This window comes from Heterodontus francisci, chromosome 33 (assembly GCF_036365525.1).
Source record: "Heterodontus francisci isolate sHetFra1 chromosome 33, sHetFra1.hap1, whole genome shotgun sequence".
Classification (NCBI taxonomy): Eukaryota; Metazoa; Chordata; class Chondrichthyes; order Heterodontiformes; family Heterodontidae; genus Heterodontus; species Heterodontus francisci.
The window spans coordinates 56128959-56143445 of NC_090403.1; the positions used below are offsets into that span (position 1 = coordinate 56128959).

The window sequence follows — 14487 nt, forward strand, 5'->3', positions numbered from 1 at the left end:
GACCGTATCTGCTCCAAGGTGAACAAACCCGGCTTTTCCAGTCTCTCCATATAACTGAAGTCCCTAATCCCTGTCGCCGTTCCAGTAAATCTTTTCTGCACTTTCTCCAAGGCCTTAACATTCTTTCGAAAGTGTGATTCCCAGAAGTAGACACAATATTCCAGCTGAGCCTATCCAGTGTTTTATAAAGGTTAACATAATCTCCTTGCTTTTGTACTCTATTCCTCTATAAAGCCAACAATCCCTTACGCTTTTTAACAGCTTTTTCAACTTTGTAATTCCCATCTTCAAAGAGTGGTGTATGTAGGTTTTGGTGTTTACTGATGTTTCTGCGTGTGTTTGCTAGCTCTCCTGTCGAGTCCATCTTGTTCTATGCCATTACGACCCTCCATAACCTGCTGCTGCATCAGGAGGGGGCGAAGATGGCCGTCCGTTTGGCTGATGGGCTCCAGAAAATGGTCCCTCTGTTGAACAAGAGCAACGTGAAGTTCCTTGCCATCACCACCGATTGCCTGCAGCTGCTGGCCTATGGTAATCAGGAGAGCAAGGTGAGAGGTCTGGGGATGGACGGGGCTGGGGGGGGGAGAAGCTCTGGACCTTGGGGAGGGGGCCTGTGTGGGTATGTGCAGGAGGCTGTGGAGGGTCAGCTGGGATAAGCAGTGAGACCCCGTTCGCGGTCAAGGGGTCGGGTGTGGCGAGCACCCTCCTGGTGGGTTGTACAGTTCTGGAAGTCCAATGTTGCCAGTGGTGCTGCCATCTCTGAGAACAATCCACAAAGTGAAAGGACTATGAGGAGCGGAGATGAAATACAAAATACTGGAAAGGCCGCGGAGCGAGATGATTTGTCACTCTGTCCGTGAAGATTCAGCTGGATTCGTCGGAATACAAACAGAAATTGAAAGATAAAATGACTTGGATTTGCACAAGGCCTTTCACCAGCTCAGTGCATCTCAAAGAACTTTCCAGTGAAGTACTTTCTGAAGAGTAGTCATTGTTGTAATGTGGTAAATATGGCAATCAATTTGTGTACAGCAAGCTCCCACAAACAGCAATGTGATAATGGTCAGGTCATCTGTTTAGTGATGGTTGAGGAATAAATTGAGGCAGGACATCGAGGAGAACTCGCTGCTCTTTCCGAATACTGACTGACTGATTTATACCCACCTGAGAGGGCAGATCGAGCCTTGGTTTAACATCTCAACTGAAGGATGGCACCACTGCCTCAATACTGCCAGTGATTGTTGGCCTCTGGTCTCTGCAGTGGGACTTGAACCCACAACCTCTGACTCCGAGGCGAGAGTGCCACCCACTGAACCATGGCTGATGCCATTTTAATTGGAGGATGGGTGTTCACATGTCCTGTGAATTTGACCATAGTGTGTTACTTTGGGTGTGTCCTCTCTGATTTGGATTATGGGTTTAGCCTGTGGCTTGCTGAGTGAAAATCTGTAACCAGAGGCTGTTTTTGTTTTTTAGCTCATTATTCTGGCCAATGGAGGCCCTGCTGCCCTTGTTCATATCATGAGGACCTACAATTATGAGAAGCTGCTTTGGACTACAAGCCGTGTCCTTAAAGTCCTCTCTGTCTGTCCCAGTAACAAGCCTGCAATCGTGGAAGCTGGTAACCGCACGCCTCTGAAACCAATTCCTTCTTCCTTCCCCTTCACCCCCCCTCTCTATGTCCTTGTTCTGTTCTGTTCCCTGCTCTGTGCATATCCAGTTTGAATGTGCAGGAAGCATTGGGTGGCCACAATGAGCAGGGACACTGAATGATTTTCCTCATTGACTTGTACTCATTCCTGCTTCACCAGGTTTGGCCTGCGTGCTACCACACTAGGTGTGCGTCAACACACCGAGCCAGGGGTCTCGCCTGATCAGTTTTATTGCTTGGGGGAGGGCTGTCTAGATGAGCTGCTGAGCTGCACTAATGAAGTGTGTGCACTCTGGCTCCCTGTAGATTCGAGGATAATATGAAGGGATTTGATGGGATAGACATAAGAGAATATGTTTCCACCTGTGGGGGAGTCCAGAACTAGAGGCCATAAATGTAAGACAGTCACTCATAAATCCAGTAGGGAATTCAGGAGAAATATCTTTACCCAGAGAGTGGTGAGAATGTGGAACTCGCTACCACAGGGAGTGGTTGCAGAGACAAGACTAGATGCATTTAAGGGGAAGCTGGATAAACACAAGAGGGAGAAAGGAATAGCAGGATTTGTTGATAGGGTGGGAGGAGGTTTATGTGGAGCATAAACACCAGTATTGACCAATGGGCCAAATGGCCTGTTTCTCTGCTGTAAATAATCTCTCTCCTGTTGACATCCTCTTGGACCCAGCTGGAGAGTGAGTTTCACACAGGGCTGCTGGTTTCTATGGCCACGGAAGTTGAAGAATTGTTTTGCATTAACGAGATGCTCTATTGGATCACTGAACAGGTGTCCGATTACGTGAGCTGCGTAACTGATATTGTCAGAGCTCTGGGCCTTGCATTTCGATTCCCAGCGCACAAACCTGTTTCACTGAACTGTGTTTGTGTTTATTGGACAGGTGGGATGCAGGCCCTGGGCTATCACCTGGGCAGCCCCAGCCCCAGGCTGGTTCAGAACTGTCTCTGGACACTGAGGAATCTCTCTGACGCAGCAACAAAGCAGGTGAGGCACTTGGACTTTGGTACTACAGCAGAGGAGTTTATTTTTGAAGTCTAGCCACTGTTGTAGGAAACGCAGCAGCCAGGTAGTACACAGCAAGATCCCACAGAGATGATGACCAGATAATTTGTTTCAGGTGTTTGAGGGATAAATGTTGGTTGTGTTTCTGGGAAATTCCCCCTGCTCCTCCTCTTCCAATAGTGTCGTGGGATCTTTTACATCCATCCAAAAGACAGCAGCTCTGACTGTGCAGTACTCCCCTGGGAGTATCAGCCTGCATTCCACGCTCAAGTCTCTGGAGTGGGACTTGAACCCACAAACTTCCAACTCGGTGGTGAGCGTGTTGCACACTGAGTCACAGCTGACCCTGTTAGTCTGGATTACACGCTCAAATCGCTGAAATGAGGTAATAATTGCACTTATTTCCAATTCAATATTTTGACCTCTCCCTGAGGCTTCTCAAATCTAGATCACGTGCATGGTCTCTTGAGCAATTAAGACCATAGAATTTCCAGCACAGTAAGGGCCAAATCTTTGATAGAATAATTCAGAATTAATCCCATTACCCTCCTCTCTGTTGTAGCCTTGTATCTTCCTCCACTTCAAATACTAATTCAAATTTCCTTTAAGACACAGTCGTCTCTTCCTCAACCACTCCCGGTGGCAAAGTCCACATTCCCGTGGCCCAGCAACCCTCTATCAACATTTCCTGATGACCTCACATCACTGACTCCCCAATTCACACCAACAAAACCCTTCATAATTGTAAAATTGCTATTACATCTCCTCGTAGCCTTTTTCTTGCTCCATTGGAAACCATTGTAGTATCTGAAGTCTCACTTGGGTAATGTGGAAATCAGTGCTGTGTCTGGGTGTGACACTGCTGCAGAAACTAGGACACCAAGACTTACAGGTAACCTGATGGAGCTCTTTACAATTATGAATGGATTGGGCACGGTAGCTGTGGAGAGAATGTTTCCACTTGTAGGAGAATCCAAAACGTGGGATCATAAATACAAGGTAGTTACTAATAAATCCAGTTGGGAAATGAGGAGAAGTTTCCTTACCCAGTGAGTGGTTAGAATGTGCAACTTGCTACCACAGGAAGTAGTCAAGGAAAATAGTTTGGATGCTTTCAAAAGGAACTAGATGAATACGTAAGAGAATAGGAAGATATGTTGAACATAAGAAATAGGAGCAGGACTAAGCCATATGGTCCATCCAGACTGCTCTGCATTCAATCAAAGATTAAAATGAAGTAGATGGAATGGGAACATAAAAACCAGTACAGACTAGTTGGGCCGAATGGCTTGTTTCTGTGTTGGTTGCCAATGTAATGGGTAAGTTTGAAGTTTTGCAAATGACTGACTGGCTTATATAATTCACATCTTTATAAATCTCTAATCCAAGGTGTATTCTTGTCCACAGGAAGGGTTGGATCCCCTTCTCTCCACCCTGGTCCAGCTCCTGGCTTCAGATGACATCAATGTGTTGACCTGTGCCACTGGCATCCTCTCTAACCTCACCTGCAACAATGCCAGGAACAAGGTGGTGGTGTGTCAGGTGGATGGCATCGAGGCCTTGGTCCACACCGTACTGAGAGCAGGCGAGAAGGAGGACATCACTGAGCCAGCGGTCTGTGCTCTCCGGCACCTCACCAGCAGGCACCCTGAGGCTGAGTTTGCCCAGAACAAAGTGCGCCTCAATTATGGCATTCCTGCAGTGGTCAAACTTCTCAACCAGCCCTTCCACTGGCCACTGATAAAGGTGAATGGGCACCCAGTTGAATGTTATCCTTGCTCTCAGCAGCTGTGGCTCTGATGTGGGGGATGGTCTGAGTGTAGGGGTGGGGATGCTCTGTCCCTCGGGAGGAAGGGGTGAGGTGGGGGCACTCTGTGGGGGCTCAGCCAGGGGCAGTGGAATCCACACAGTTTACAGGAGAGGTGACTTAATAGAGACATATAAGATAATCAGAGGGTTAGATAGGGTGGATAGTGAGAGTCTTTTTCCTCGGATGGTGATGGCAAACACGAGGGGACATAGCTTTAAGTTGAGGGGTGATAGATATAGGACAGATGTCAGAGGTAGTTTCTTTACTCAGAGAGTAGTAGGGGCGTGGAACGCCCTGCCTGCAACAGGAGTAGACTCGCCAACTTTAAGGGCATTTAAGTGGTCATTGGATAGACATATGGATGAAAATGGAATAGTGTAGGTCAGATGGTTTCACAGGTCGGCGCAACATCGAGGGCCGAAGGGCCTGTACTGCGCTGTAATGTTCTATGTTCTATGCGGCTCTGTGTTTGGTAACCGAGCAGGTTTTAACTGGACTAGCAGCAGTTAAAGCATTCATATGCCTCTAGGGCAGGTTGAGAAACTGAACTGAATGAATCTGCCAAATTATTATGAAAACGCACGATGTTTGCCAAGGTCCTTGTGGGAAGAGAACTTTCCACCCAGAGTCTGGCCTATATGCGACTCCAGTCCCATATTGTTTTAAAATTCATTCTCAGGTTTGGGCGTCGCTGGCTAGGCCAATATTTATTGCCCATCCCTAATTGCCCTTGATAAGGTGGTGGTGAGCTGCCTTCTTGAATCACTGCAGTCCTGAGGGTGTTGGTACACCCACGTTGCTGTTAGGAATGGAGTTCCAGGATATTGACCCAGAAATTGACTTGGTGGGTTGGGGAACTGGAAATAGGCAATGAATCCAGCCTCATCCCAAGGGCAAACATTTTTTAAAATGCCGTAGTATGTACAGACACTCAGAAGCTCCATGTGATTAGTTTGAAGGTCTATCAGCAGCTTTCACCTGTTGAGCAGCTGTATAATCACCAAATGTGGGGTGGCATTGGGGGGAGGGGTGGGGGGTGGTTGGGGAACTGGGAGGGGGTCTGCACTTGACCAGCTTCAGCTCAGCCTCCATACCAGCACAAGGGAGGATAGAGAATGTGAGGTACTGAGGTCAAGGTTGCAAAGAAATAAGTTGTGTCTTTATGTCCATCATGCTGTTCCCGTATTTGCAGAATAATGTAATTTGAACCAATTTTAATTTAATTTCTGATTTTTCTCTCCTTTTCCTCTCATTGTCTACAGGCCACCGTTGGACTGGTCCGTAACTTGGCGCTGTGCCCCGCTAATCACACTCCCCTCCGGGAGAGCAATGTCATCCCCCGACTCGTCCAGCTGCTCGTGAAAGCTCACCAGGACACACAGCGACAAGCATCTGGAGGCGGACAACAGCAATATATGGTGCGCAAAAAGCAGCTCCAGGCACAATGTGTTTCCGTCTTCCCCCTCATCACCCACCCACCTCACTTGTGTGGCTCATGCTTAAGCAGTCATGTAGTGTTTGCAATATGTTTTAAAATTTAACAGTTGAAAATTTTTACCATAATGTCTGCGGGGAGAGATTGGGCTTGGCTGTGATGCCTCCGATGGTTGAATAGCTGACTGTCTAGGCTCCCACATTTACAGTGGCCCTTTCGGTGAGATCTTGAAGCTGCTGCTGTTTGTAGAACTGTTACTGCTAAAGGGGTCCCTGAACTCTAGGGTGTGAGGCGAAAGAGTTGAAATAAAGGAATGACAGCTGTGGATGCCTGTGATTAGCATCTGTACTGATCTGTGACCTGTGACCCACCAGGATGGAGTACGAATGGACGAGATCGTGGAAGGCTGCACCGGAGCACTGCACATTCTCGCTCGGGATCGCATCAACAGGATTAGCATCACTCAACTCAACACAATCCCACTCTTTGTCCAGGTAAGCTGTATGTATGGTAAAGCAGAACCTCCTCTTTCCATTCACCCCTTCCATAGTCCCCAAGTTCAGACAGGACATGGAATGTGATTTGAAAGAAAAAAACTTGCCTTTATATATCACCTTTCATGTCCTCGTGACATCCCAAAAGGCTTTACAGCCAGTAAAGTACTTCTGCTATGTAGTCAGAGTCTGCATGTTTCTCTCAACCCCTTCATGTGACAATCCACACAATTCCACATTCTGTAATTACATAACAGCTAAATCTAGCTCCATATAAGGAGAATTTAATGGATTTATCCCTTACCAATAACTGTTTCTCATTACTTAATGATTTTTTTTTGCATACACCAGTACTTTATGTAATCAATAGATTCACTCTTGTCACATATTGCTCTTCGACCAAGTGAAACTTAAGTCTGTCTTTGATTCAGTATTACTCCATACCAGTCAATCTTCTACAGAAACAGTATGATGTTTATTGAGACGCTTTCCTCTGCGGAACTGTTTTCCCCACCCTGTTCGCAAATGATTCAGTACCAGTCCTTAAGCCAATTGCTATTTCATCCTGAAACTGATCATTGTTGCATGGTTACTAGCCCAGTGATACTTTACACTGACTTAAACTTCCTTGCTTAAACAGAAAACAGTATAACATTAATTCATAGAGTCATAGAGTTATACAGCACAGAAACAGGCCCTTCGTCCCATCGTGTCTGTACCGGCCATCAAGCACCTATCTATTCTAATCCCATTTTCCAGCACTTGGCCCGTAGCCTTGTATGCTATGGCGTTTCAAGTGCTCATCTAAATACTTCTTAAATGTTGTGAGGGTTCCTGCCTCCACCACCCCTTCAGGCAGTGCGTTCCATATTGCAACCACCCTCTGGGTGAAAAATCTTTTCCTTAAATCCCCTCTAAACCTCCTGCCCCTTACCTTAAATCTATGCCCCCTGGTTATTGATCCCTCCACTAAGGGAAAAAGTCTCTCCCTATCTAACCTATCAATGCCCCTCATCATTTTGTATTCATCAATCATTTCCCCCTCATCCTTCTCTGTTCTAAGGAAAACAATCCTAGCCTTTTCAGTCTCTCCATAGCTGAAATGCTCCAATTTGCAATTTGAATTTGACAAATTTTGACAAATTCAATAGCAGTATAACATTAAGAGATGTCTGGGTAGCTTGATAACTCCTATTGTTAATGCTATCTGGTGAACCTCACTGGAAGCTCTGTTTAGGCACTGCTTGAGGACAGAATTGGGCTCCCCACCCACAGTCAAACAACCTGCTGATAACCACTCTGTTGATATGTGTAGACTGGGTGAGGTGTTAGTGCTTGGGTTGTGTATGAAACTGTTTCCCAGTAAGGAGAGGAGTGAAGACAACTTGTGTCAGAATTAAAATGATATCCTTGAAAGCTTTAACCCATTATCTCTCAGTAAGGAAGTTTATATTTGGTTTGCTATGCAATCTGGTAACTGTGCTGTATGTTCTTGTCCTCCCAGCTCCTGTACTCTCCTGTAGAAAACATCCAGCGTGTCGCAGCTGGTGTCCTGTGTGAACTCGCACAAGACCGGGAAGCAGCGGAGGAGATAGACCGCGAGGGGGCCACTGCGCCCCTCACTGAGATGTTGCACTCCATGAACGAGGGCATTGGTAAATACTCTACATGATGCCCACTGTCTCCCCCGGGATGTGAAGGAGGTTCTGTTGGGGCAGTCTCAGTCAGGGTAGCAGTTAGGAGTGGGGGGTCCAGGAGCGTGGTTGGGCATGCAGTTGATTTCAGTGCCTTTGGGCAGGAAAAGATGATCAGCCTGGGTTCTTCATCCAGCCTGGGATTCGAAATCGCTGCTGATCAGCTTCGAAAGGTCATGTCACAGAAGGAATTAAATGAATGCTAAAAGAAATCCATAAAATAACCAGAAACCGCTGGAGTCAAAAGAAACAGTCAGTGTCTGAAACAGGACATTTAAAAGAGTTCTGAGCAAGGGTGCATTCTAAACCCTCAATGCTTAGATATAAACACAAGGGAGAAGCAAATAGTTATAGTGAGGGTTAAATGAAGAGGGGTCGGCGGAGGTTCAAGTGAAATAACCACCAACTTGAACCAGTTGGAGCGAATGTTCTATTTCTGTGCTGGAAAGTCTATGAAGCTGTGATCTGTAGTATATGTCTCTCTTGTTCTGTCTTTGGGCACGCTCACGCTGTCTGTGTCTCTCACGTTCTGTCTTTGGGCACGCTCACGCTGTCTGTGTCTCTCACGTTCTGTCTGTGCACACGCTCACGCTGTCTGTGTCTCTCACGTTCTGTCTTTGGGCACGCTCACACTGTGTGTCTTCTCATGTTCTGTCTGTGCACACGCTCACGCTGTCTGTGTCTCACGTTCTGTCTGTGCACATGCTCACGCTGTCTGTGTCTCTCACATTCTGCCTTTGGGCACGCTCACTGTGTGTCTTCTCACGTTCTGTCTGTGCACACGCTCACGCTGTCTGTGTCTGTCACGTTCTGTCTGTGCGCACGCTCACGCTGTCTGTGTCTCTCACGTTCTGTCTGTGCGCACGCTCACGCTGTCTGTGTCTCTCACGTTCTGTCTGTGCGCACGCTCACGCTGTCTGTGTCTCTCGCCCATGCTCTTTTTCTGGTACTGCAGGTTTTGGATTTCCCTTTGTGAGCACTGGTCAGGTGACTTGTTGACCCTTCCTCTGTTCTCTGTAGCCACCTATGCTGCTGCAGTGCTGTTCCGAATATCGGAAGACAAGCCGCAGGATTACCGGAAGCGACTGTCGATTGAATTGACCGGCACACTCTTCAAAAATGACCCAGAGGCCTGGGAAGCGGTATGTACTCAATCGCACTCAGCTCCCTGATGCCACATAATAGACTTGTTAGTAAGTTTTAATCCCTAAAGGGACTGGCTGTGTGGATATGAAATGGCTGTGAGATGGAGGTGTGTTGATCAGATTGGAGGAAAGTATACAGTGATGTTCCCCAGGGGACCAGTATTAGGAGCACTGCTCTTTTTGATATATATTAATGACCTGGACTTGGGTAAAGGGGGCAGAATGTCAAAATTTGCAAATGAGACAAAACTCGAATATAGTAGAGAATAAGGAGGATAGTGACAGACTGATAAAATGGGCAGACATGTGGTAAATGAAACTTAACGTAGAAAAGTGTGAAGTGATTCATTTTGGTAGGAAGAATGAGGAGAGGCAATATAAATGAAGTGTTACAATTTTAAAGGCTGTAGGAATGCAGAGACTGGGGGTGTGCATACACAAATCTTTGGTGTCAGGACAAGTTGAGAAGGCTGTTAATAAACATATGGGATCCTTGGCTTTATAAATAGAGGAATAGAGTAAAAAAGCAAGGAGGTTATGGTGAACCTTTACAAGATACAGGTTAGGCCTCAGCTGGAGAACTGTGTCCAATTCTGGACATCACACTTTAGGAAAGATGTCATTCCCTTGGAGAGGAGGTTTACCAGAATGGTAACAGGGATATAAGGGACTTTTGACATGGAGAGACTGGAAAAGTTGGGATCTTCAGAGCAAGGAAGGTTAAGAGGAAATCTGATAGAGGTCTTTAAAATTATAATGGCTTTTGTTAGAGTAAATAAGGAGAAACTGTTTCCACAGGCAGGAGGGTCGGTAACCAGAGTACACAGAATTAAGATAATTGGAAAAAGAACCAGAGGGGAGATGAGAATTTTTTTTACGCATTGAGTTGTGATCTGGAATGCACTGCTTGAAAGGGCAGTGAAAACAGATCCAATCCTTTACAAACAGGAAGTGAGGTGTGGGTGGGGAAGTGGTCCTGGAGGGGTCTTGGGAACAGGGTGGAGATGAGGGAAGATGAAGGGGATGAGGGAAGAGGTTGAGTAGGCACTTTTACTCAACTCCTGATAACACTTGTTCTTTACCCTCTCTAGGCTGAGAGAATGATGGCTGCTGACAATTATCAAGAGGGTAAGTGTAAGGAGCAATGAACACCTCATTGTTTGAAGAATCTTGCTTAAATGTCCCAAAGTTCCTGATTCCCAATAGTAGTACTGTAGGGTATGTGTGTGTGGATATATCTCATTTTATTTATGCATTAATATCTATAGATATATATAAATGTCTACCAATATCTATTGATAGAGAGTGATGCTTGTATATGGGTGTGTGTGCACGTGTGTAATATTTCTCTGCTTTCAGACTGACATTCAATAACTGTTGAACAGACGCCAAAACGCATTGAGCGTGCTCTCATAACCGTGTTCTTGTGCCTGCACAGTGCGACTGGGCACTGTTTTGGTGAAGGGAGGGTGTGTGGTTTGTATACATTGCCCCTCCCCCATCATGGCAGAGAATCTCTTGGGAAAACACTGTGCTGCAGAGGCTCTGGGAGGCTGCTAATTGTACTCAACCTGCTCAACACTGTGTCCGGCCTACTGGACTGCAGGTGGTTCTGGGACATGAGTATTTCAGCAATGTGTTTGTTTCTGAAAGGAATATGATTAAATTAATCTGAGACCTGTTAGAGGCAGCTACAGGATTCTTCACAGGAGCAAAACGCCCATGAATTGAGGGGTGGTGGTGGTGAGATTCCTATAATTAACTGTTGTTGGCTTGGTTCAATTTGCAGTGATCGCTTCTGATTTGTTTGTACTTCTTAACACAAACCTTACTTGAAAATTACTTTTCTCCATCTGCTCCCACATGCAATATGGCATCCCAGAGGCTGGGCAGCACATGGACCGTGTTCTGGTGAATGATATGGAGCTGGATGAACGATATCCAGTGGACAGACCTATGTTAACAGAAGAGGAAATGAACTTGTACCCATGCTAGACTTCACATGTATCATTCCACAAGGTATGAACAGTTCCTGATGGAGTTCTGGCAATTTTGCAAAATGTCGAACCTCATTGTTGGCATCAAGTTGTCTATGTTCATGAGAGTGGGACCAATTGGATAGCTCTTGAATGACAGGCCAAATAGCCTCTTCCTGTGCTGTATCATTTGATAGCCTTCTGAGGGAATATACATTTTCTGTAACAAAGTTTACCAAACAACTCCACCTCCAAACCTGTTGGGCCGTTGGTGGAACCAGGACACCGGTTACTGCAGCTGCAGTTTCCTAAATTCCGATTCCTTCAGTTTGGTGCTTTTGAATTCCTTTCACTTGGAGATGGTGACATTCACCCACAGCTGGGAATGACATTCAGGAGATCCTTCTCAACAGGCTGAACATAAAAAAGACAGACTTGCATTTATATAGCACCTGTCGTGGCCTCTTGACATCCCAAAGCATTTTACAGCCAATGAAGTCGTTTTTGAAGTGTAATCACGGTTATAATGTAGGAAACATGGCAGCCAATTTGCGCACAGCAAGCTCCCACAGACAGCAGTGTGACGATGACCAGATCATCTGTTTCAGTGATGTTTGTTGAGGGATAAATATTGGCCAGGACACCAGGGGGATCTCCCCTGCTCTACTTTGAAATAGTGGCCATGGAATCTCAGTTAGATAGACAATAGACAGGGTTTAATGTCCTGACAGTGCAGCACTGCACTGGGAGTGTCAGTCTTAGATTATGGCTCAAGTCTGTGTGGAGTACACCTTGAAATCATGACTACTGACTCAGGTGAGAGTACTACCCACTGTGCCATGGTTAACACCACTCTGCACTTTTTGAAGAAACCAGCTCAATTTTTCTCTACCCCTGGTCTGTGTTGAATGGAGGGGGTTGGCCCACTTTGCTTCCAAGACCCTGGGTTAGGGGGAAGGAGACATCAGGTAGAGTTCATGTTGGCCCAATGTGCACTGACTTCTGGAAAGTGTTCTCGTCCATGCTGCGTGAGGACAGCATGATCATGGCTGTGATGCTCATTGCAGTCAAATAGCATGGGCTTGCACTTCGTGAGACACCCTCCAGCCCCGCAGAACTTATACCCAAGAAAGAGTTGGTGCTTTTAGGGTTAAAGGTGGGGTGGGGGGGAACTGGTAAACAAGATGGATGCATTACTTCCGCACTAGTGCGCAATGAGCAAGTACAGTTGGATGGTTCTGTACACTCAGCTGCTCAATTTGAAGATGACTGGCGTGATGAGTAAATGGCCAGGAGCTAAACACCCTCACTAATGGGAGGGATGGGCTTTTGCTGAATGACTTTGTTCTGTTGGTTCTGACTTTGATCTTTTCTCTTGACAGCATTGAACTGCAGATGAGGTTCAGGAGGGATCAGCAACACTGCTTCTAAACTGTGTGTGTGAGAGTGTGTGTGTGTGAGAGTGTGTGTGTGTGAGAGTGTGTGTGTGTGAGAGTGTGTGTGTGTGAGAGTGTGTGTGTGTGAGAGGCTCAGATGTTGAACAGAAGTGCCTAACACGTATCAAGGAACGTCTGCGGGAAGCATTTTCTGAAGCCTTTCAGTGTGGAACTAATTGAGGAAATTTTAGGTGTCGGATGATTTCAGTGAGCAAACTCTAATCTGTCCAAAGGCTTTAGTTCTGTTTCACCAACTTCTCTATAATATGGGCTCCACGTTTTCAAAAAGAAAAAAAAATCTTCCCCAGGAAAACCCCTTTTTTTTCAGCTCTGAAAGCTGCATTTTACCAAAGGATTCTTTTTTTAACCAGTTTCATTCTCGTTTTTGAATCTTTAGGGTTACTTCTATGTAAAATGTTTTGACTCTGTGTTTCTAGTTAGCACAGTGTCTGTGTGAAGACAGCTGCTTGCACACAACTGGTGAGGTTTTAATTATTCTGAACCAGTTCCCAAGGGATTTGCTAAAAGCATCATAAAGTAACTTTGATTCTCAATCTGTAATTTACACTTGCCATGCTGATGTTTGCTACCTGGAAATGGCAGAAAATTATTCTCCCGGGGGAGTTAGAATCAATAAGTGATGATCAAAGTTTTTTTTATTGAATTAATTAACTTAAATTTAGCAGATGAACCCCAGCAGACAAGCTGGGGGTCTTGCCCTCTCTCTCTTTCTCCTTTCCCCCCCCCCCCCTGCCAACTCAGGGTAGTTCTGAATATAGCCAGTCTGCACTACATGGGCTGCAATTTGGTCTCTGAAAGCCAAAGTGTAGGAGCTCCAGTGATAAAGTAACTGTAGGGAGTCAGCATGAGACTTTTAATAACATTGAGCTACAGCACATCCAACTGGTAGCGGGGAGCTGAGACTGTCTGGGTTTGATCTGCAGTAAACACATGGCTACAAGTCCTCCCATGGTTCATGATTCCAAGATGTGCTTAAACGAGGCAGTGTAAAAGGGGTTAATGTATGGATGCTTTGTTTATCCTGATTTATTGATCTTTATATTAATGGTGGCTGGTGTTTTTGTGCGGTTTTCTGCTGTAAACATTTTAAACAGCTTTTCTGACTAATTGCCGTTTCCTTTAAGTTGTAAATTGTATGGTGATGCAGGTCATTCATACAGAGCATGGTTTCAATAAACCACCTTTGATAACTTCTGTAAGTTTTTGTAAAAAGCAAATTAAAAACAATATACCACAGATTGTTTTGGCTTGTGCTTTTTGGAAATGTCGCAAAGCACTTGAACATAAAACACAGGAAAAGGGCCAATTAGTTTTCAGCTTTGTTCTGGTCACAGCCCATGTACAACCTCCCCTATCACAGATCCTACCCAACCTTTTAATCTCTGAGGTAAATATTTGTATAAATATTCCCTGATCGCTAAAGACAATCAAGCAGATCTTTATAGGAACAGCAGGAGGTGGTCATTCAGCCCCTCAAGCCTGTTCCGTTATTCAATTAAACCATGGATAATCTGTACCTGAACTCCATTTATCCAACAGTTCTACATTCCTTGACATCCTCACGGAACAAAAATTTATTGACCTCAGACTTGGAATCTCCAGTTGACCCCCATTATGCACAGCCCCTTTGGGAGGGTGAGTTGCACATTTTCACTAACCCTTTTACATTTTTTTTTTTCAATGCACTGTCTCTTCCCAACCTGCCCCTCAGAAAGCTGGTGGAAGTTGAGTGGTGAACACCCCCTCCCCTGACTCCCCCAAGATGAGCTGAACCTGGGGGATGAATGGATTCTCTGGGGAGGCAGAA

The 14487-nt window shown here is 45.6% G+C and overlaps 2 protein-coding genes across 5 annotated transcripts in view; both read left to right on the top strand.

Moving 5' to 3' along the window:
- Positions 1-13056, top strand: part of LOC137348252 (catenin beta-1-like) — a 62219-nt gene extending 49163 nt beyond the window's left edge. For all 4 annotated transcript variants that reach the window (XM_068013663.1, XM_068013664.1, XM_068013665.1 and 1 more), the window contains 11 exons: positions 347-548; positions 1477-1621; positions 2548-2651; positions 4077-4415; positions 5742-5897; positions 6289-6408; positions 7913-8063; positions 9123-9244; positions 10339-10375; positions 11130-11266; positions 12606-13056. In XM_068013663.1, the coding sequence (XP_067869764.1) occupies positions 347-548; positions 1477-1621; positions 2548-2651; positions 4077-4415; positions 5742-5897; positions 6289-6408; positions 7913-8063; positions 9123-9244; positions 10339-10375; positions 11130-11242 (1489 nt within the window). In that variant the 3' untranslated portion in view covers positions 11243-11266; positions 12606-13056. The remainder of the gene's footprint in view (positions 1-346; positions 549-1476; positions 1622-2547; positions 2652-4076; positions 4416-5741; positions 5898-6288; positions 6409-7912; positions 8064-9122; positions 9245-10338; positions 10376-11129; positions 11267-12605) is intronic.
- smarce1 (SWI/SNF related, matrix associated, actin dependent regulator of chromatin, subfamily e, member 1) overlaps positions 1123-14487 on the top strand; it is a 490930-nt gene continuing 477565 nt past the window's right edge. The window contains exon 1 of the mRNA XM_068013668.1: positions 1123-1134. The gene's annotated coding sequence lies outside the window, so the exon portion shown is untranslated. The remainder of the gene's footprint in view (positions 1135-14487) is intronic.